The 23,668-nt window shown below is 40.4% G+C and overlaps 1 protein-coding gene across 3 annotated transcripts in view; it reads right to left on the bottom strand.

The window, feature by feature from the left end:
* Positions 1-23,668, bottom strand: part of ERCC6 (ERCC excision repair 6, chromatin remodeling factor) — a 73,706-nt gene that overhangs the window by 48,318 nt on the left and 1,720 nt on the right. For 2 of the 3 annotated variants that reach the window (XM_025989777.2, XM_025989770.2), the window contains exons 2-5: positions 19,824-20,274; positions 17,885-18,005; positions 15,661-15,772; positions 11,192-11,909 (exon numbers count right to left, since the gene is read on the bottom strand). In XM_025989777.2, the coding sequence (XP_025845562.2) occupies positions 11,192-11,909; positions 15,661-15,772; positions 17,885-18,005; positions 19,824-20,260 (1,388 nt within the window). In that variant the 5' untranslated portion in view covers positions 20,261-20,274. Of the gene's footprint in view, positions 1-11,191; positions 11,910-15,660; positions 16,040-17,884; positions 18,006-19,823; positions 20,275-23,668 lie in introns of all 3 variants that reach the window. The other variant, XM_072739290.1, reaches the window with a different exon arrangement.

A 23,668-nucleotide genomic window follows, 5' to 3' on the forward strand; every position in this document is an offset into this window, starting at 1 on the left:
AAAAATAGATACAGAATGACTTAAAATTGGTTGGGGGTGGGTCAAGATTAAGATCTGGGCCCCAATGATTTAAAATCTTAAAAATCAGATATGGACCCAAAGTATCTCAAATCTGTTATTTCAATAAATAACATAGATAATGGATTTTAAAAGTGGAAGGGGGCAGGAAACAGTCCATTTTTGGAAAAGAAATAACTTTTTCATGTTTTCTATACTCTCATTTAAAAACCTCTGCACATATCATAGTCACAGCTGCAACCACATAAAAGTAAGTGGGCCTGGTGTTCCCTGGCAGTTTTTCTAACTCTTCACAAGACTGCCATCGTCAGCCCGCTAGCAGCTTCACTGGCAGCCACTTAAGAGAAGAACCCAGCAATAAACATAAAGTTAAATTCCAATCAGATGCAGGCAGAGAAAATGCTCCCTGGCTTTGCTACATTCATGCAAGAACAAGAACCTGGCCTGGGATGTGAGGCCTGGGGCTGAGACCACAGCAACGATCTGTCAGAAGCAACGGGGACCCAGGGCCAGGCTGCTGGCAACAATGCACAGCATAATCAGTTCAACTATACCAGGAACAACACTTCCTCCAGTTGCCAGGGCACCTCATCAATCGAACCCTAAGAATACACCTGAGAGCTAGCTGCAGCCAATTTAAAGTTAACTTATTTTCAAAGAAGAATTTCCAGAACGCCAAAGATGTTCAAAATATGTAAGTGGGAAAACATAGCTAGCTGTCATTATGCCACTAGCTTGTAGTGCCATCCTTCCTGTGCCATCTGCATTCTTATACTGTCCCCAACTTCCCTCCCACAAACATAAACATCTACATCCCCCATGGACCCTTCAGAGCTCTGCTCAAGCAGTGCCTCCAAAGGAGGAAGCCTCCTCTGATCAGCCAGAGTTAGGTGTCCTACCCCCTGGTACCTTCCCAATCCACGGCTGGTGTTTCTACTAGAGCGCTCACCAAGTGTCAGTACCATTTGAAAACCCTATCTCCCCCATTAGACTGGGAGCCACCTGAGGCAAGAGACTGTTTTTATAGTCGTTTTCACATCCCTAGAGACCAGTAAAATGGCCTACCTTAATATAGATACTCAGTACATGCTGCATGAGTGAATGAATTAATGAATGCGGTTCAGAATCGGGCTAGGGATAAGGAAGACATCAGGGACAGATGCGTGGCATGGGAATGGTCAAAGTGGGTCATTCAAAAATGGGTTCAAGAATTGTCCCGTTTATCTCATTTACAGCCTACCTCCTGCTGCATTCCTCCTCTCTCTAATGTATGATGTTAAGGTACTACCCCCAGATGCATCCACTGGACAAACATGGTTAAGATCCACAAAGAAATGAGGCATGGCAAGGACGGAATCAGAGAAATTCTTTAAATCGACCAGTAAAAATTTTATAAGTTATTTTCAAGTCTTGAGTTCTGTTTTTCGGGTTTTCCAGTGGATTCACTTTGCAACAAAACTGGGTTTCTGCACACCAGCCTTTGGGAAGAATCGGGAGCCCTGAGTTTGGATCCACGTGGAAAGGGTGGGCAAAAAATTCAACTTTTTTTAATGAAAGAATTCATCTTCTGACAGGGGGAGGGGGGTAAAAAGCTTAAACTAGCCCTAAACAACACTCACATTACTAGAAAGGAAATAAAGTTTTTGATGGTCCCACCTTCATCTTTTTCTTTAATCCACACATGCAATAGTCACAGCTGCAACCAAATAAAATGAAGCACATTATTCACTGGAAAGAGTTTCTAACTCCTACAGTTCCTCAGACTTTGGTGGCAGCCACTAGAGGAGAACCCGGTAAAAGACACTGATTTCAGATAACACTGAGAAGTGAAAACCAGATGTGGGCAGAGCGCTACATTTCAGGTCTATAACTGGCAAGGGGAGATCTGAACTTTAGAAACATCATTCAACATCACTGTATTTGTCTCCCCGGCCACAAAAGGAACCAAGTAAGAGGTTCGCACAGCACTACATGATAATATAGGTCCTATACTCTTTGGAAACTATTTTTTGTTTACACTGCATACATGTCAGACACTATCTCACAATTAATTATTGGCTGGAGATTATACAAAAAAGTAAAATTGGACATTTTAGTTAATTGTAGGTTAAATACAAATAAAAAAAATAACAACCGTGAAAACATCTACTGCAATCTTGGGCAGGTAGGAGTTAGACATACCCCCCAAGTCTAGAAGGCCATTGTGCTAGTCTACCCATGCCATCAGCCAAGATTATCACAGTCCACTTGGGGATAACGTTCTACACATCTAGGTCAGCAAGGTGTGTGGAAATCAAGCCTTACAAGACACAACAGAATGATCTGAACACTGACCTTAGAACAGAGAAAACCATGAGGAACCAAAGTGTAATCCTGACCTACCCACACTTAGAATTGATGACCATGCTGTGAAGTTTGAAGAATGCCCCCTGGGTAGAAGTCTAGTGCCCCCTAGTGTAAAGGAGAAATTTTTATTTCTCCCCAAACAACTACTGATAATGTGCTCATATTTGTACAGATATTTTATCACTAAGTGGATCTTATCGTATGAAAAAAAAGTATAATAGGTAAGAAAACCTGACACCAACAAAACTAAGTATATAATAGCTAATATTTATTTGGCTATCATAACAATTGTTAAACTGCCTTTTACTTTGGAAAGAGGACATCTTTTCATATATATCAATATTCATAGGCTCTTATTCATGATTCTCACAGACCCTCCTACCGGCTCAATGAAATCTTTCAGTAAATGTTTTCAGTAATGCCACTAGGTAGTGGGCATGCAAATAAGAATAAGTAATATTTATTGACTGCCTGACATATGCCTAATAGCTTAGGAATATTATCTTTTGTAATCCTCATGCCACCCCTGAAAAAAGTACTGCTATAATCCCTATTTTACAGATGAAGAAATGTAGAAAAATCTCATAGCTACTAGATGAGACTTTGACGTTCAATTCCATGGCTGTGATTTCTAACGCATATGTCACATATCACCTCCTAGGTAACATTTGCTAGCTCTGGACTAGCTGTGTTTTGAAATTGAACATACAAACATCCATACCATGTATATGTTTTTTTAGATTTAGAGTCAGAAAACAAATAATAACAATAAGAATAGGTACTGATGTTCACTATGTGCTGGACACTGTTTTAAGCAATTTACCTGTATTGATTCATTCATTAATTCAATCCTTACAGACCCTATGAGGCAGATACTATTTTTAATCTTTTTTCAGTTAGAAGTAGGCAGGGAGAGGTGAAGTAGCCTGGCCAAGATCACCAACATGAAAATTCAAACCCAGATAATCAGCCCCCAGAATCTGTATTCCTGTTACATAATCTTGCCTCTCAAAAATATTTTTAAAACTCCCTAAAGCCACCTCTTTTCTTATAGTGCAAGCCAAAACTCCCTAAAGCCACCTCTTTTCTTATAGTGCAAGCCAAAGAGTAAGTAATCACCTCTTTAATCACTGTACAATGAAAACAATTGTACAAGAGCAAACCAAATTCTAAATTTGTCTCAAAAAATGTCCCTACCTATCTCAACTCTGCAGAGTCAAAACTACTTCTTCACTGTACACCTGCAAACTTTTTCCAGTAAAATCAGCTAAGCAATTCTTTTTACTACAAATAGGGCTGAACTAACACACTAGATACATTTTATAAACAGACAAACCAATGTACTCAACTGCCTATACCATCCCACAAATATGGCAAAAATCTACCTAATCAATAGGAATTGTCAAATACGAGTAGCTTCAGATCATATAGTAATAAAATGAACACATACACTCCAAAACTGCCTGGAATTCAAAAGTGACCAAACTGCCCTGCTTTCATTTTTACACTGCAAGGGCCACCAAGTCCAGAGTTCAGATCTGCACTGTGAGGAAAAAGTCACACACCATACAGTTAAATCATTCTCATACGGTGTGAAAATTCAATCTCAGGATCATTCTCCGTTTATTGCAATATCCATGAAAGAAATTCTACAACAGAAGCACAATGAGTACAATTTGATTTTTAAAAATATATTCAAGGCACCAAGCTGGGTATTTAATATAGTTTGCATTTCTGTAGTGTGATAGGTTTTCTATTTCAGACAGCTAAGAATCCCTTACAGATTAGTCTAATTTGCTAAATTGAGATACTCAGTGTTTTACTTTTCTTATCTGCCTTTTTATGGTCTATCTGGGTGGACTTAATTGGCACATCTTAGCAGATGAAATACCCTCAGTTAGCAGTCCAGATCTCACAGAGTAAATGAAGACTGATGCAGACAATTATGCACTGGAGCTGGAATAAGAGGTGCGTGCAGAGCACGAAGCAGAATTAGTCTTCATTTGTGTCTTAGCTTCGTCATTTAAAAGAAGCCAAGATTCTAAGAAAACTCTTTAAGGGAGCAACTTTTTCTTCTCTCTTAAAAATATAGACTCCTAGAGCGGCGGGGGGGGGGGGGGGGGGGGGGGGGGGGCGGGGCGGATAAGAATATATGTTTATTTCTTGAGAAATTAACTCCCAGAAACTGATGGTAAGAACAATCTTCAAATCATTAGGTTTCCTGATCAAATCTAGATTAAATTTCTAATAAATTCAGACTTTGGGGAGCAAATTATTTTTTTTTAAAGTGACAAGCTTGGGACGCCTGGGTGGCTCAGCAGTTAAGCGTCTGCCTTCGGCTCAGGGAGTGATCCTGGAGTCCCAGGATTGAGTCCCACATCAGGCTCCATGCATGGAGCCTGCTTCTTCCTCTGCATGTGTCTCTGCCTCTCTCTCTCTCTCTCTCTCTCTCTCTCTGTCTCTCATTAATAAATAAATAAAATCTTTAAAAAATAAAAATAAAGTGACAAGCTCTACAATGTAACTTGGCCTTTCCTATGTGGAACCTTCCCAGATGTGCTAAATCGTCATCCAGTGCAAACAAAATCCAAATGCAGAATAAATGAGACAACCCCAGTACAAAGGGAGCCGGCTCTCGGCAAAAGAGGCTCTGTGAGCACAATAAAATGGAGGTGGAACAACGAGGAGTGGTTCTAGGAGGCAACGCCTTCAGCGGCATTTCAGGCAAGGAATGAGACCCACAAAAAGTGTGGAGGTGGTCCCTATCAAGTGGCAGCAGAAATGTGCTGCTGAGGCAACAGCGTTCTTAGGCTATCCCACTCACCAAGCTGACGGATCACTTCTGCGAGCCCAATCCACCTTCCAGCCTCTTCCATTTATGCTATCTTGGGCACATTATGTCAGCTTTCTAGGCTCAGGTTCCTGTCTCCTCAGGGGTTGTGAAGATTAAACCAACGAGCCCATCTTACATGAAGCACTGCCAAGTAGTATGCATTCAGTGACACCAGTTATAGCTGTTCTCATAGCACCTCCCTCCACCCCCCACATGCCAACCTCACTCAGGCCATCAAAGCCTCCAAATTTCCAAGTCCAAGAGAGTTTTTTCATCATTTATCCTACTTGGCTTGACCCCTCTAAGCATCTGAAAATGCTGACAGCCTTTCTCTTTTCAGTCTCTTTCTTTTTTTTCTCTTCATGTATACAGCCAAACCCTCCAAACCAGGATCCAACTCACCCCTAGCCACAGCAGCACCAGTGCTCAATGGGAAGGACAAGAGAGATACCATTTACCAAATGATTAAGCCTTGCAGTGTGAAGACACTGTGTAAGATTTACATAATGAGTGGAGTCATGAGAGCCTTTTTAAACTCAAAATTAGTCATATAAAATAAAAAAAAAGGACAGAAATGAAAAATGTTTAAGGTTTAAAGGTATTTTATTAAATGGATTAGAAACCAGTTACAGCAACAGACATCATGACTATAGATGCAGATTATACAAGACATGAGGCAAATTCTATCCCCATCCATACCATACCTGTCAAGTCTTCTAGACTCCCTACAATCTCTCCAAGTCCCCATTCAGTTGGCTTAGGTTTAGGGTTTGGTTCCCATCACAGTGAGGTGGAAGCAGCTTATGTGCTGATTCTTGGCACCACCTTGTGGTCACATCTAGATATTGCACATTCCACAAACGGAAAATGACATTTACACAACAACCCTGTCCCGGCTTCAAATCCCAGCTCTACCTCTTAACAGTGAAATCATAGGCAAGTTGATCAACTTGAATAAGATATGATTAAGTGTCTCAACAGCTTACCATAGTTGTAATAAATGAAAGATATGTAAGGATCAAAACCTGGAATAACAAATAATATGAAAAATAAAGGTGTAGGTAGTTTTTTTTATCTTAATGTTTTTCTAATTTCACTAAAAGAAACCACAAAGAATCACCAAAAGTGCAAAGTGGGGAGTGTGGAAAGCCTTCAAATCATTCCCAGGCAGCAACTCAAGTCGGTTTCAGGCTGTGATCTCAGCAACCTTGCCCTGAGTACCTGATAATCTGAGAAAACTCAGGTACCACCTACTCAAGAGTCTGTTTCTGAACTCTACTGTGTTTCACTCACTGCTGTGGGAGTGGATTTGGAGGGGGTGTGTAGATTTATTGCAGTAGCAATGCCAAGCTGACTCTGGGCTAGAGCAGAGGGAAAAAGCATTACATTTTCAAATCCCAGCATCCTTACCCACAGTTTTTTCCAACCACCTCAAGGGCTTCCTAAACGGAAACACAGTAAGGGCCTATAACAATGAAAAATGCCACCAAACTTGCCTCAGAATCAGCGGGAGCTCAGTCACAGCACACATGCAGTATCCAGCTCCTCCCACTCCTGACTTGCTGCCTCAGACACTCTAGGCTGAGTCCTAAAGATGCTTTCCAGGTACTTCTGAAGCATATGCTGCTCTGGTGAGAAGCAAATGATCTATTATGTACAGCATATAGCTGAATGAACTAACCTCAAAGTTCCTCTTCAAGCCCTCCCCTACATAAACACACCTGTGCAGGGAATGTACAGAGGATTTTAGAGAAACATACACAAACTGAGTCTGCCAAAAGCCACAACCTCAAAAAGGAAAAGAATATATAAAATCTATTTATACACATCAAATAGTTCCCAAACTTGACAGTGCATCAGAATACCTAGAAAAGCTTTTTAAAAACTACTGCCTGGTAACCTCATGCTAGACCTCCCAAATCAGCACCTCCAATGGCAGGGCTCCCAAGTGGTTCTCCTATAGGCTGGGAACCTCTGCTTTAGTCTCTGCTCACTGCCATGGAAATACAGCCCATTGTGTAGCAACTTAAACAATAATGTCTGGCAAATAGAAACCGAAAAGATTTAGGGCATGGGTTTAAGTCAAATGATAAACATCAACCCTAGCTGTGCCAGCAGGAGACAACACTTGTTTCGAAGTGCATCCTCTCACTCAGGGTGCAATCTGACCTCTACAGCCCAAGTCTGACCCAAGCAGTGCTGACTGCTGCTGAAGAAGGAGGCCAGAGTTGGCAACAGTTTGTTTCTGCTCTATCTGAAGGTTGTCAAACAGCTGTCATGAATGCTGCTGCTATCCCCTGAGGCCCCTGTGCTCATGGTAGACATCGCTAACAGACTGCAGCACCCTTTCCCGGAGAGTCCAAACAGGGCCTCAGTCTCCCCCAAAACAGACTACCACTGCCCAAGATGGGAGCTGTCTGGCAAGACAAGGGCTTGCAACCTGCCTGTCCTATAATGGACGACCTAGAAACCAGGCATCTCTGCAGACACAGCTACCACACCACTATACAAGGAAATCTAAATGAGAAATGAGGTGCCTCCAAAGCAAAGCAAGTATTTTCCTTTTCAATAGCCTGCACCCTAAGATCTATTTCGACATATCTAAACTACCCAACAGACAAGGCCCTGTGCTGAGATGAATCTCCTCCATGAAGTCTTCCCCAAATATCTGTCAGAATTCATTATTCCCTCACTCTGCTTAGGGCCTATTTGTGCCCACATCTCCTGGAAGATGGCAAATTCCTTGCCAAAAACCCTAGTATCAGTCCTAGAGTGCACAAATGTATTCAAGCAGTGAGAACAAAGGCAAAGCAATGGGAGGTACCTCATATCTCATCTGGAAATGAATCCGAAACACTGAGGTACAAGGACTGCTGATCTTTGATCACCTGGAGGGGAAAGGTGCACATATGAGATGTCTGGTCTTCTAGGCCACCCTGATGTGTTCCGGCTGTACAGACTGGATAAGTGACACATAAGCGTTCACCAGGGACGCCTACCACTCAAACGCTGAACAAGTGTCACTCCTATTAAGTCTTTCTTTGGCTCCTGGAGCTTCTAAGGCCCTAGCTTTCTAGAGCAACAATGTATTTTAAGAAAACCTAAATCTCACAACTAAGAGCAATACACTGATAGAAACTCTGCTGCTATAAAATGAAAACTAAAAAATAATGGATGCTTTCTAGGATCTGCATACCAAGGAATGAGTAAGAACGGACAGAATATGTACTTCTAAGAACTGGTTCATCCACCCTGGTACATTATCAGAAGTATAAAAATCAGGGTACACCACTAAGGAGACAGCTTCCAAATGCAACTTAGTACAGAGACAGAAGCAAGATACAAATGTGGGAAAGGCAGAAAATACCGGGGCAGTTTAAAAAATGGGTAACACTTCCAAGACTGATCTGGGGTCTTGGGCGAAGTCAGAGAAAGTAGGATCCTAAGTGCCATTATTCTATTCCAGAAAAGGTTAAGCTGTAGAAAAGGCTTGTGAGGAAATTCCAACTTGAAAACAGTTAAAAAGAAAGATACCTATTTGGGACAAAGCTAGAGAACTAAAGAAAAATCTGTGACGCTCCAGCTAAGAGAATAAAGGGGATGAGACATCTAGGAATGACCTACTTTCACCTCTGAGTTTAAATGAGCATTATAGTTAATAGGGCTATAACCAATACAAGTTCAGTAAAAGGTGCTTGGCCTCAGTAAATATTCCTAAACTCTAACCATAAAGAAAAACTCTTTTTCTATGTTGCAAACTCTATGGGGTTTTATTCTGATCATCTGTCATCAAATCACTGTTAAGATAAGGAAGCCTGAGTCTTTTTTTTCCTCACTCAAGGGAATACCATTACAATTTCAATCTGTATACAAAGATCAGCAACAAGAAGTAACAAAATAAAAAAAGTAACTGCCAGTTGTTGGTAATAATGCTTCTCAATCTCAAGCATTTTCTTTTACCATCCCTCAATCCAAAGAGTACCAAAGGAGATGTAATACAAACATTTCAATGTGCTATCTGCAGTTTAACAGCCTTAATAACTATGGCTATAAAATTTTAAGAGCTACAGTATTTTGGTGGCAATTAGAGTTATTGATATTTCTGAAATTCATTTGAGATTTTACTGTAACTTCAGCAAAAAACTGGCTTTGATATGGCTTTGGAGATAACTGGTCTACAATCTTGACATTATTAAGAAAAATGTGTTCCCATGAATTTAAACTAAACTGATATTTAAAATTCAATCAAAATAAACTGCTTCTGATCAACACACTAATATACTTAAAATAAATTTAATATTGAATGGGAAGAAAATATTTTTCCATTTACAATCAGTATGTTGAGATTAACACTTTTATTAATTCTCTACAGTTAGTTAAGGATGGACACCTGGGTGGCTCAGTGGAGGAGCATCTGCCTTCGGCTCAGGGCATGATCCCAAGTCCTGATTGGACTCCCTGAGAGGTGCCTGCTTCTCCCTCTGCCTACATCTCTGCCTCTCTCTCTGTGTCTCTCATAAATAAATAAATAAAATCTTTAAAAAAAAAAAAAAAAAACAGGAGACTTACACTGCTCAGGGTTCAAGAGCATCCAGGAATATTCCTCAAATGGCTCTGCACATATTAGATGTGTCAAATAAAGTTAAAGTTGCAATGAGAAGTAACAAATGTAAGCCACTCCTTAACTATGCTACATGACTACCACGTGTGAGTGTAACAGCTTTTAAGAACTGATTTAGGTCATAGGTCCTCAAGCTCTGTGTGAAAAGAATTATGCCACATCTGCTTTTAAAGGTTAGGGAATGTATGTGACAGCTGGAAGTGGGTCATCAGTTCTAAATAACAGAAGGAAGGGCAGCCCCGGTGGCTCAGCGGTTTAGTGCCGCCTTCAGCCCAGGGCCTGATGCTGGAGACCCGGAATCGAGTCCCATGTCGGGCTCCCTGCATAGAGCCTGCTTCTCCCTCTGCCTGTGTCTCTGCCCCCTCCTCCCCGTCTCAAATGAATGAATGAATGAATGAGTAAATAACAGAAGGAAAAGATATTAGGACAGTGTGTATTCACGAAGGTCAGTGGAAAGCTACAACAAACAATAAATGAGGTCTCCCTACAATGAAAACAAAAAACTATTGAGCAAATACTTAAAAAGTAATCTGATAAACAGATTCCCTTTCCCTTGGACATTCTTAGTGCTTGGTAAGCTCATGTGGGAGATCAAAGATGCAGCAGGGTCTTGCTCAGTGGGCACACCAGGTAGCTTCAGTGTATAGACCGTTTTTCAGGGCTCACAAAAATAGGTGGCAATGGACTTCCTAAAGAGACACAATCACTTTCCCTTTCATTTTATTTGCATCATCCACTGAGAGAGTCATGGAAAGAAAACCCAAAGTCAGTGTTCAGCAACAAAAATGAGAATGAAAAGGAGGGGTACACTATGCACATGAAAAGCCTCTCTGGCAGCATGACAGGAGTTTGTAATTCTGCAGGTGACTATTTTCTCAAGACAAGGAAGGAGGGATTTAAGAAAACAAGCTTATTCTTTCATACACTAAAGCTTTAATCTCCACTACTTTATGGAGGAAAGTCTTGTATAATTACTTTCCTGCTTCAAAAGAAAAAAAACCACCATCCAGCATATATCACACAGGCCAGCCTTTTCGTTTTCCTGACCCTGGCTATAGCTGACCTGAGTGTAAAGGCATAGGGGTTCACACCTCGGTCCTCTGCATGCCTCTTGCCCTGGCCCTTCCCCTAAACGTTTCTTCTGAGACTTGCCCCAAATCTGAATGAGATAAAGAAAAGTTAGAAGCATTTGGAATTAGTTCCCCTAGAGATTCAGGCACTCTGCTGGTTCTAGGAGGCTAAGGCTGCAGGAAGTCCAACCTTTGGATAAACGGGTCTAACACATTAAGCTGAATCTAGAGTTCTCATGTAATAAACCTGCTGCCTGAGATCAAGCAAGTAGCACAATCTGTTTACAAACTCTGCAGACTGACCTTAACCGCTGCTTATAATAATCTTCGTCTCCATCATCTCGGCATCTCACTACCTTCCGACCTCTTCCTCCACAGGCAGCTTCTGCTTCTTCCCCAGAACTTGGGGAAAAGTCATCCTCGTTCTCCTGCACCATTACTTTTTTCTGCCGTTTCCAGCGCTTGAGCATGGGATTCAGTTCATAGTCTTTGTCCTCCCCAGTCAGCTTGACCCCCTCTGCCTCCTCCAGCTCCTCCTCTGTGGGTAAGTACTCAGACTCTTCACCCTCAGAATTGCCCTCCACCTTCAGTCTCATGTCAGACTCCAAAGTTTTCTTTCCTTTGGGCAACCCCACTCTCCCCTGGAAATGAAGAGCTCTTTTCTGGAGCTTCTTGATGTGCTTTTTCAAGCGCTTATCTGTTTTTGAGAGAACTTTGCTTTGCTCATTTGATTTGTTTTCATCGACTGTTGCACTCAGCTCAGAAGCGACCGAGGCTATGGCTTTTCTAGCTGCTCTTTTATTACAAGCTTGCTTCTTCCTCTCAAAAGACAATTTTGCTTGATCTGCCAAATACTTTTCAAAGCCTGATGCTTCATTGAGCATTAGTTTTCTAGGCTTTTTCTCCGATTTCTGAGGAATCTGGGTTCCAAAAGGTGTCATCTGGCCAGTGCGTATGAGCTCTTCCCAAGCAGTCTCCTGAATAGGCATGAGCATGCTGCCAAGACAGGATGGCCCCGGTTCTGAAAGAGAGATGACAATGCATTGGGCACTAGAATAAACCTTTCAGAGAGTACGACAGAAATAGTCACTTCTTCAATAAACAGCACCTACAATTCTCACATTTTTTTTTTAAGATTTGGGGGGGAGAGGGAAAGGGAGGTGGGGGAGAGAGAGAGAGAGAGTGTGCACAAAGAGACACAGGGTAGAGGGAGAAGCGGGCTCCCCTCAGGGAGCCCAATGTAGGACTCGATCCCTGAACTCCAGGATCAGGCCCTGAGCTGAAAGCAGAGCTTAACTGCTGAGCCATCAAGGCATCCCTAACTCACATTTTAAAAATATACCATGGATGGGGGTGCCTGGATGGCTCAAGCTGTTGGTTTTGGCTCATGTCATGATCTCAGGGTTGTGAGATCAAGCCCCGCAGTGGGCTCCACAATCAGTGCAGAGCCTGCCTGAGATTCTTTCCCCTCCCCTCCCCTCCCCTCTCCTTCCCCTTCTACTCCTCCTCCTGCTCACACGTGCTCTCTAAAAAATAAATAATAAACATTTTATAAAATCAAACAAATAAAAACATACCATGGATGTACTAAAGTATACCATATATAAAGAACAGAATAAAATTTGTTATAGCATTCATCGTGCCAAATTCAATATACTCCTATTCAAAAAGGTAAATTCTCAATAACTTTTCCTAAAATAATGCATTATAAATATACTCTCTGCATCCAAAGACAGATAAATGTGTCTGTTTCCTTATCAAAGCGTAGCCCCAGAAGAAACAATCTCCCAAGTTTCCGTATCACTTCAAATACCAGCATCCACACGGAACTTAAATTCAAGAGAACAGTAAAACTGCAAACATAGAGTCAACACGTTCCTAAATAGGTAAAACATAAATGTTTGCTCTGCCTGCCCAATATAATAGTCACCTTGTGGCTATTTAAGTTGAAAATTCAATTCCTCAGATGCACTTGCCATATTTCAAGTGCTCAGTGAGCTGTATGTGACTAATGGCTACCACAATGGACAACACAGACAGCATTTTCATCACTGCAATCAAGTCTTCTGGACAGCACTGTGTTAGATGTGCAAACTGACAGAACAGGGGACATAAACTGGAAGTTAGGTCATGATAATATAAAGTCACCCAGAAGTCATCCCTCTTTCATTAGGTGAACTTAACCTCCAGCAACATTACTTTACCCACAGCCAAAATACCAATGTAAGTAAGGCCAAAGAGGAGGAATCCATATTCTAAAATCTACATTTCTTTTAGTACAGTAATATCACAGTTTTTCACTAAATTTGCAGTGAAGAAAAATACACATCAGAAATTACACAAATATTAAGTGTACAGCACAGTGAATTTTCAGGAAAAAACATACCCATACACCAAGATCCAGATAGAGAATCAGAAATTGCTAGCACCACCAGATGCATCCTTCATGGTACCCTCCAGTCTCACACCCCATCCAAAAGAATGGCTGGCCACACTATTAACACTACAAACAAGCTGTACCTGGCCTTGAACCTTAAGTAACATGGAAATGTTTGTATACTTGTGTCAGTTTATTTTGCTCAACATTATGCTTGAGATCAATCCTTATTGTTGAAGACAGTGGCAGTTTGTGAATCTTCATTGCTGTTAGTATTCTATCATCTAACTACAGTATAATTTTTCCATCCCACTATTAATGGACATTAGGGTAGTTTCCAGGTTTTAGCTACTATGAATTACATTGCTATGAATATGCCAGTACACATTCTTCAGTATTACATTTATACATAATTCTTTGGGTATGTTAAGCTTTAGCAGACACTGCCAAACAGTTTTTCAAAATGGTCCTATTAATTTTAAGTTTATATGTTTGAGAGTTTCAACTGGTCTACATTCTTGCCATTCTAACTATTCTGGTACATGTGTAATGGTACCACTTTGTGATTGTAATTTGCATTTCCTTACTAACTAATGTACTAGGGCAACTCTTCACTGATTTATTGACTTTCTGAATTGTCTCTTTTGAAGAAAATGTTCAAGTCTTTAGCCCTTTCCCAAGAGTTCTTTAATACACTCTGGATTCATGTCCTTCAATTAATGTATGTATTGCAAGTATCTTCTCCTACCCTGCAGCCTGCTTTTTCACTCTCCTAATGCTATCTTTTGAACAGAAGTTTAGTTGTGATATAGCTCACTTACCAAATCTTTTCCTTTACAATGAGCATCTTTTGTGTCTCATTAAGTCTTTGTCCCAAGATCATGAAAATACTTTCATAAGCTATATTCTAAAAGCTTTGTTTTATCACTCACATTTATATTTCAAATCTATTTGGAATGTATTTTTGTACATGGTATAATAGGTTGAGATTCATTTTACCTTCAAGTGAGTTAGCCCAGCACCACTTACTGAAAAGATACTTCTTCACAGCACTGTATTGCTATACCTGTCATAAGCCAAATGACCACATATTGGGTGGATCTGTTTGCTGGATCCTATATTTTGTCCCATTGGTCTATTTGTCTTTCCTTATGCCAATACCTCACTGTCTTAATTACTATAGCTTGATAACAGGTCTTGATATTTTATTCTTCAAAAGTAACTTTTCTTGGCCCAATACATTTCTACATCAATTTTAGAATCAGCTTGTTAATGCCCCTACCCTCACCCTATCCTTCCCACCCCAAAATTTCTCCTTCAAAAAAGGAAAAAACAAAAACCCACTGAAGTGGTCAGAGGGCCAAAAGGAAAACCAGGAGCAACTAGAATCCTGGAAGGCACAGAAGTATCTGCTGCTTCAGACACAGAAGTATCTGCTGTTTCAGACAGGCCAAGTGGAACAAAAATGAAAAAGGGCTTTTGGAACTGGGGAAGTATCTATTAATCCTGGGCAAAGTTTTACTAAGGAAGCAAGAGAAGGTAAAATGCAGCAGCAGGTTTTAGGCAGCCAGACAGGAATGAGAAACATGGCACCTCACCAGCAGAAAGTCTCAGTCACAGGCCCAACAAATTCTGAGACTGAACTTTATAAATCTTTCTCTCTAGTATTTTTTTCTGTTACCTCAGTTCTTCATAATAATTCTCCTATGTTACTAAATAAACTTCTGGAGCTAGCAGAAAATATTTGCTTGGAAAGCTTAAATGCTAAGAAGCCTTAATCAACATTTCAAGTATTAAATGACTGAGCAGCTACCAACAATTTCCAAATACACACCCACACATACACATAGACTACAAAGATATTTCATTTCAGAGCTTATGCATTTTCTCAAAAGGTTTTCCAAAAGACATCCATCCTAAGCAGTAATAAAAACAAAATCAGAGTCACACTATAACCTGAATGAAGATACCTTTTCTTAAATAACAGAAGTGATGCTTGGGAAGCTTGCCAAATACATCCAAAAAATGTATGTATAAGCAATTCTATGAATGGTGACTGATGATGCTGGGCATAAAAATGTAATTTGATTAAGATGTTGTCTCTGCAGAATTAACTATGCAAGAATGCTAAGCTCCCTAATTTATTGAGTATAATACCAAATGTGCACCAGTAGCCTCTAGTAGATTCAGTTAAACATTTACTTTCATTCTCCAAAACCCCCTTATAACTTAAGAGATTTGGTTCTGCAGGTGTAGAGAATAAAATTTTCCTAAGTCTGTTTTAAAACTAAGGCAAAGAAACAGATTTTTCTTAAAACCCAGGCCAGAACTAAGGAGCTAAAGGCATCAGGCACCAATTCAAGAACAAAGAGACACTGTTCCCAAGTATCCTCACCTATATCCTCCTCCTCCAGATTGGCATGATCTAGCTCAACTTGTACCTCCACTCCTCCAAGGATGGCCTGGAGACGTTTTTGTTTTGCTGTGATCTTCTTTAGCTGTTGTTCCTTGAACGATAAATATTGAACACAGAAAACAGCAATGAAGTGATTTCTTTTTAAATACAAAAGATAAATTTAAAAACTTTAATCAAGAGCAAAATAGGGATGCCTGGGTGGCTCAGCGGTTGAGAGCCTGCCTTCAGCTCAGGGCATGATCCTTGGGTCCCAGGATGGAGTCCCACATTGGGCTCCCTGCATGGAGCCTGCTTCTCCCTCTGCCTCTCTCTCTCGCTCTCTCTCTCTCTCTCGGTGTCTCTCATGAATAAATAAAATCTTTAAAAAAAAAAAAAGAGCAAAATAAAACAAATTCTATGTTACTATTACTATAGAAAAACTTATTTGAGCAACTGCCACTTTTCTAACAGGATGTAGGCCCAAAAGCATTTTCATCAGGCAGGAATCCCTGTCCCCAACCACTCTCCTGGCTAGAGACATTGTCTTCTATGTGCCTGAGCACTTAAGTTCTCATGTATGGACTCTCCACTAACGTGGGAGGTGGAACTGTTCTCCTTGCTTTTCTCCATTACGCACTGGGTCAAATATTAAACTTTTGTTTCTGACCTTATCAACTGATGGGCTATGAGGTCAACAGGCTATGAGGATAACAAACAAACACAAATGTTAAAAACTTGAAAACGTCAGCCTCCTTTGATAATCTACTATATTTATGATTATCCTTTACAGTCCTTTATAGTAGTCTCCCCAATCACTAGGCTTTAAAAGGAATATACACGTGGATATACTACCCAGCTCAGACCCCTCTTTAACTCGTCTCCCTCCACATCACCAGAGTTCAGCTATGCAAACATTCCTAGGGCCTCTCCAATTAACTAGGCTTATGGTACCTGGTTCTTCTTCCCAAGGTCAAGAATGTTTAAACACCAAATATGAGAGTGAGATAAGGAGAAATGCTAAATATAAATGCCATGTTATACTAAACTGCAATTCCTTTTCTTTCGGTCTTTCCCTCATAATCTCATTTAAACAGCCTTTCTAAAAAACAAACAAAAAACAGCCTTTCTCTCTGAATAGTCTATCTCTAACCATCAAAGGGCTATTTTAGAAAGACAGAAATATAGAATTGGCTTAGACTAGTACCTAAAATGGCCCAAAGTCTGGTCCTTGTTGCTCCTTGAAACCTCTCAGCCCACCAGAAGCCCGAGGTCAGAGGTCTCTGCATGTTCATTCACACGCTCCCACAAGAGGCCAGATGTCCTCTCTTTGCTCTGGGGAAACCCCTGTGGCCTGAAACCACTGCAAGCTCTGACCTTTGGGCTGTTATTCTGGAGGTGGGTGATAGAAGATGGGATGGCAAAGATAATGGACTGGTGAGTGGAAAGCAAAAGGCGGCATTGAGTCTATAGACATCAGTAGTGGAAGTTAAATAAAAGATGCAAGGACTCTACCCACTGTAGTGCGTCAACTGTCAGCAGAAGGATATTTTCAGATAGCAGAAATCAAATGATCAAAACTATTCATTCCTACCTACTTTGCTATGTTTTCAATAAAGCATACATAAATTCTAAAAAATGTTTCAAACCTCATAAAAACAGTGTCATAAGTAACAGATATTCCCTACCCTGAAATTGCACAACCCTAAGTGCAGACCCATCAATGTGGCCAGGTGATAACCATACCTAAGAAGAGTGAGCGTGAGTGCGTGAGTGAGCGTGAGTGTGTGATGGCTGTAGCAACAGGAAACATTGTGTACATCATCAGGACAAGCAGGAGCTAAGCAAAAAAAAGAAAGTTCACACAACACAAGAGACTGATGAAAGGCTAGTATGCCAAACAGGAAACTAAGCTGAGAAAAAAGAAAAAAAAAGCACAACAAGGAAGACTGTAATTATAAACATCAAAAAGCTGGCAAGCAAAGCCAAAAAGGGAACCTTATCTCAAATGTGTGTGTATGCATATGTGTATTTTAAAAGATATTCTTTAACAGAAGATATTAAAGGGAAGCAACTGAAATATTAAACATAAAAAAGGAACTCAAAGTTTTCTATTATAGATTTTTCCTTCCTGTCTTAACTGTTCTTCAGAATATTTCCCCAATATTACATGTACAGAAATGATGACTTTTTTCAAAAATGCAATACTTAATACATTTGGAATCACCTTATTATACTTCTGTCGTTTTACAGAATCTAGTTTCCTGTTGACATTTCTGTTGGTGGCAGCTTGAGGACTAAGTTGTTCAATAATTTTATTGATTTGCCTTAGGGATGTCGTACATGACCTGAAAAATAAAAATAAAATGTCTATTTTCTACTCTGGTAACATTTTGTTATAGTGTAACATGAAGACAGAAATGCTACAAAGATGTCCATTTACTTATTATTAACTAAAAGATAAAAGAAACTAAACCAGAATGCAAATTCTTGTTGGCCACATATACAACTCGAAGGGTTATTAGAAGTTTAAGATAACTGCTAGTGTTTTCTTTGATCTGGCTGGTTGAAATCAGCACAATCTCATTTGTAAGCTGTTTCATTCATTCTACAAGCATTTTAAGTGTCTGCCTGATTCAAGAGATTGTACTAAAACAATGTGCAATAAGTTGTCCTCTTAGATGAAAAACAATGTACGTAGGTGGTTTGAGCTTTATTTTTTAAGATTTTATTTTTTAGAGCAGTTTTAGGTTCACAGCAAAATTGAGAGGAAGGTACAGAGACACCCATATATTGCTTCCCCAAACACAAACACCATCCCCCATTATCAACAACCCACAGATGGTTTTTTAAAGCCCATTCTGGAAGTTATCTGAAGTCTGGAAAAGTACTAAAAATGCTGACTTTTTTTTATATGTCAGGTATCTGTGACAACTGGAAGGCTTGCTGTAGCATAATATTTTATACTGTAAAAGAAAAAAAAAAAAAACTCTAATACAATGCTCCTAAAACAGATGACATAACTCTCAATTTTCAAAACACAAATTCAGTCTTGACACTTGTATAATTTGCTGTTTGTACCCTTTGTGGACTTCAGGATAAAAGATGTTATCAATGCATTCTAACCACGTGTCACCATGGAGCTAGTGTTAATCTGTGTGGTAATTCTGCAGCACTCTGGTGTCACCTATGTAAGCAGTAGGCACATTTCCACAGTCAAATGTAAAGGTGTGTTCCTTATGAAGGGTCAAGTTCCTCACACCTGAAGATCAGACTACAAGTATTCCAGAATACCTGCTACTTAAGAGGCCAAGAGGACACACCAGGAAGCTGCTGGCAGAAAACATGTCCTTTAAGTTCCAACAGCCATTTGTACCACAGTCTCCCCGGCCAAGGGTAGCCAACAGCTCATTCTTCCCTCCTTTCCCCTCCTCCAGCCATTCCCATCTGAGACTGCACCATCCTTCCATCCATCCCTTTCCTCTTTCCTGCTTGCCCTGACACAGCCTAGAACAATGGCTAAGACAGGGCAGACCGGCAATAGGGAATGAGCTGAATCTTCACCTGTCCTGCCCTTCTAGCCCACGTCCAGAGCCTACTTCTCTAACACACAAATGACATTTCCATGGGACTTCATCTTTCTATAGTCACAAGTAGGACAGAAGAAAGGAAAAGCAATGAGTTGTTTCTCATTATTTCTAGAAATGCAAATCTGAAAAATTACCAAAAGACTGAGACTTGGTTTAGACACAGGAAACTGGAAAGAAACTACAGAACAAGAGAAAAATGGGAGGAGGGGCGATGTGGCGATGTGTTCCTGGTATCTCAAGTAGGACACATCACACCTTTGGGTACACTCTGAAAACCATTTTGTGCACATGCTTATGAATTCCAGGGTACTCACAACAGTACTTCTCTCTAGGACATTATGCATAAACAGGTTGCTATGAGCTGGCATGAAAGCCTGACTACAATGTTCAATGTTGCTCCTGAGGGAAAGGGCTAGGGTTCACACACAAGGGTGAGAACTACCCTAATTGCCTCCATCTTCCAAATAAGAGGTTCTATAAATCTCCTAAATTTCTGGAATACTACAACTACTATCTGAATTTCTCCATCACATGTAGACAAAAATTCTGCAACCAGAGAAGATGGTCCACACTCACGTGAGATCATCCAGGACTGATCGATACTCCTTCTCCACATCAGCAAGTTGGGCTGCACGGCTGGCCTCATGAATGGCACTGTCCACCTGCCGAAGCACACCCTGTTCCAGCACGTCCTGGTCATACACATCCACACCTAACCCCTGCAGTTCAAGGGCCTGTGCACTTGGCTCCACCGTCTGTATCTGATGTCTGTCGATATGCAGCAGGGCTGGCCCTCTCTTCGGAACTTCCGATGAACGCCCCTCGGCAGAAGCAGATGGTCCATTAGCAAGAGAACAAGAGGGGAGGCTCTCCTCCACCTCCATATTGCCATCATCTTCTTGCTTGATTGTCATTTCTTGTTTATCACTGACACACTGACTTTGCTCAGTCTTGCTGAGCAAACAGTCTTGCTCCTGAGTTTGACTTGAGTGGGAGATTCTTGCATTTTGCATCCTCTACAGATGATCTAAAAAGAAAAAAAAAAAGTAAGAAGTCAAATTTTGGTTATAAAGAATTGATATTTATATAGTTTCTTAAAACTTTTATAATTAAAGAATGATTTTTTAAAAGATCAAGTAATAATCCTCCAATGAGAAATTCAAGTCTCCAAGTATTACTTTTCTTAAAATGGCATAAACTATATACATCTTCTTGAGTTCTGATAGTAAATAAGAAAGATTAACCAAAGGAAAAAGAAGACAAACAAGAAGAAAAAACACAGTATCAACAACAAAGGACATTTGGAGAGCCAGCTAAGAAAAGTGGCAACCAAAATCTTGACTGACACCCTAAAAGTCTCCTCCAAATCAACTGAAGTCATTTGACTGCTCTACCTTCCAAGTTAACATCTTCACTGCACTATGGCACCAACGATTCACAATACAGCAGCATGATCAACTGTGATATATGAATTTAGTGAAGTAAGGAACAATTTTCTGTATGAATCCGACCCTAGAAACTTTTAGGTTGAACGTTTACAAAAACTCTGAATGAGACTTAGTATCACCACTAAAATCTGAATCTGAGAAAGATTAAATACTCTCAAAAATAACCCCATTTCAGGACCCATGGGTGGCTCAGTGGTTGACCGTCTGCCTTTGGCTCAGGGTGTGATCCCAGGATCCAGGATCAAGTCCCACATAAGGCTCCCTGCAGGGAGCCTGCTTCTCCCTTTGCCTATATCTCTGCCTCTCTATCTCTCATGAATAAATAAATAAAATCTTTAAAAAAAAAAAAAAAACATTTCAATGTACAGTACAATTTCCTGCCAATCAGGTTGGCGAAAACAGGCTGGGCCTGATAATATCCACTAAAGACATGGAAGATCCCCCCTCACACAACACCAGTGGCAATATAAACTACTAAAACTCTTTGGGAAGGCAATTTAACAGTATCTACCAAGACTTTAAATGCACATGACCAGGTATCTATACCAAATATTCACATATATATATAAGCATGTTCACTGTAGCAAGTCAACAGTTTAATAAAGGCATTAAGTATTTCTAGGAACCGTGATATGAAAATCTTGTAAACTGAAAAAATAAAATCACATAATATGAACACATTTATGTTGGATTTAAAAATGTATTCTGCATCTGTATGTATGGAATGCATTCAAAGTGATCTGGAGATATACACTAAATCTGCAACCCTTAGGGAGGAGGAACAAGAAGAAACAGGGACGAAAAGGAAGCTTTCACATTTCACTCCACATACTCTCAGAAGCTCCTTGAATGAAAATGTACTCGCTGTGTTGCCTGTATAACTCTATCTAATAAATACATCAAAAAGCAATGCAATAACCAAGAGACAGCCTTGCTTTTTAAGTCAATAAACTAAGATTTCTTTCATCACCAAAACTTTATTTATATAAAAATACCAGAAGCCCCACTGATTTCTCATTAAATAAAACCATCTTGGCAGCCAAGCACTAGGATACAAAAATGCAAGAACTTAGCACCATCCCTTCCAGAGTAGCTGACTCTCTAGAGGAGAAACATGTCAATAAGAAGAGCAAGGCAGGTCTGTAGAAGAGGCACGCACAAGAAGCCACCTGGAAACAGAGGAAGAAACAATGCAGTGAGTCTGGTGCTAAAGAAACATATACAAGCTAAGATCTGAATCCCCGGCCCAGAGTCTGATATACAAAAGATGCTTCACATATGTTGAACAGAAGTAAGTTTAGAGAAGAGTCTAAAATAACAAGTCTGATGTGGACAACTGAGTCACTCGTGAATTCAGTGATAAAAATGAAAATCTCAGAAAGGAAGCAGATGGGAAGCAGAAGGAGGGGCTGGTAGAGAGCTTATTAGCCACAGGTAACATGTCCAGCATGCAGTCCGAAATGCAAATCTGGGCTCAAGAAAAAAGTCTGGATGAGATGTGGATGCAGCCCAAGGAATCCCAAGGCTATAACAAGTACCAGAGATCCTTTCAGAGGGTAAGAAGAGGCTAACACTGCAAAGGTTAAAAGTTAACCGCAGAGTAAAAAGTTCCTCCTTTCTATGGGCCTTCTGATTATTTTCAGAAGAAAGGATCAGCTTGGTGCTCTATCATTAGGTAGTCGGCATTTTCTTTCTTTCTTTTTTTAAGATTTTATTTATTCATGAGAGACACACAGAGAGAGAGGCAGAGACATAAGCAGAAGGAGAAGCTGGCTCCATGCAGGGAGCCCCTATGTGGGACTCGATCCCAGGACCCTGGGATCATGCCCTGAGCCAAAGGCAGACACTCAAACCACTGAGCCACCCAGGCATTCCTAGCTAGCCGGCATTTTCAACACAGTGGGCAGGATTCTGGCTCAGAGCCTTCATGATAGCTGGAATTTAACAACTCTGTTTTCATTGTTCTTATTTGTATGTATACAAAGATTCCTCTCTTAGTTAAAAAAAAAAAAAAGACATCAATTCAATCAAAAATCTTAATATTGCAGTACAAAGACAAGACTAAAATAATGTTTGGTGAAAACTTCTAATACAAAAGGAGGAAGAAGGAATGGTTAAAAATGGGAAATGATACGGCAAATTCATGTAAGGAAACCAGAAGGGGAGCAGTGAATTTGGAAATTAGCAGGTCACTAATTACCTTAGTAAAAGAAGTTTCAGTGGAGCCATGGGGGCCAAAATCAGACAGTGAGGAGTTAAGTGATTTGATCAGGAAATGGAGGCCACAGGTTGGGTAGCCTACCCTCTAAGGAACCTGGCTGGAAAGGAGACATGTGGAATGATAAATGTAACAATGAAGGGGGTTGGGGTTGGAAAATTAGGTCAAGAAAAACTACGGAAGCAATAGGGGCAAGGAGATGTATACGGAGGTAACCTACAGAGACAAGGATACAGATGCTGAGGAGAATAGGTTGTACAAGACAGCAGGGACCAAATGCAGATGGAAACAGAAGACACATCTTTCTCTGACCCTGGCAGAAGGATGATCTTCATGAATCTAAATCTTTAAGGAGGAGAGAAGCTAAAGTGGACCAAAGAGAAAATATCCCGAAGTCTGGGATCTTCGGCATCTCCTGAGTCAAGGGACGAAGTTGGGATGGAGGCTGGAGAAGAGTAAGAATCTGGAATAAATGTCCTATAGAAGGGAAAAGCCAATGGGGAACAAACACTGGTGACATAAGTGTGGAGCCCCCCAAAACCACAAACTGACAACAATCCCCAAGGCTATACAATTTCCTCCTTCCGTAATTACCAATCCCAGGGGAAATGTCATTGTTGCGGTTTTTTGGAGAAGTAGCAGGACAAAAGGGCATGGATACGTGGATGCCATGCTGAGGAAGAGAGTAGTTTAAGTAACTGAACTCTGGGTCCAGCTGGACAGATTTAAACAAAACAAAACAATCCAGAACAGAC

Source organism: Vulpes vulpes, chromosome 15 (assembly GCF_048418805.1).
Source record: "Vulpes vulpes isolate BD-2025 chromosome 15, VulVul3, whole genome shotgun sequence".
In the NCBI taxonomy this organism is placed as follows: domain Eukaryota; kingdom Metazoa; phylum Chordata; class Mammalia; order Carnivora; family Canidae; genus Vulpes; species Vulpes vulpes.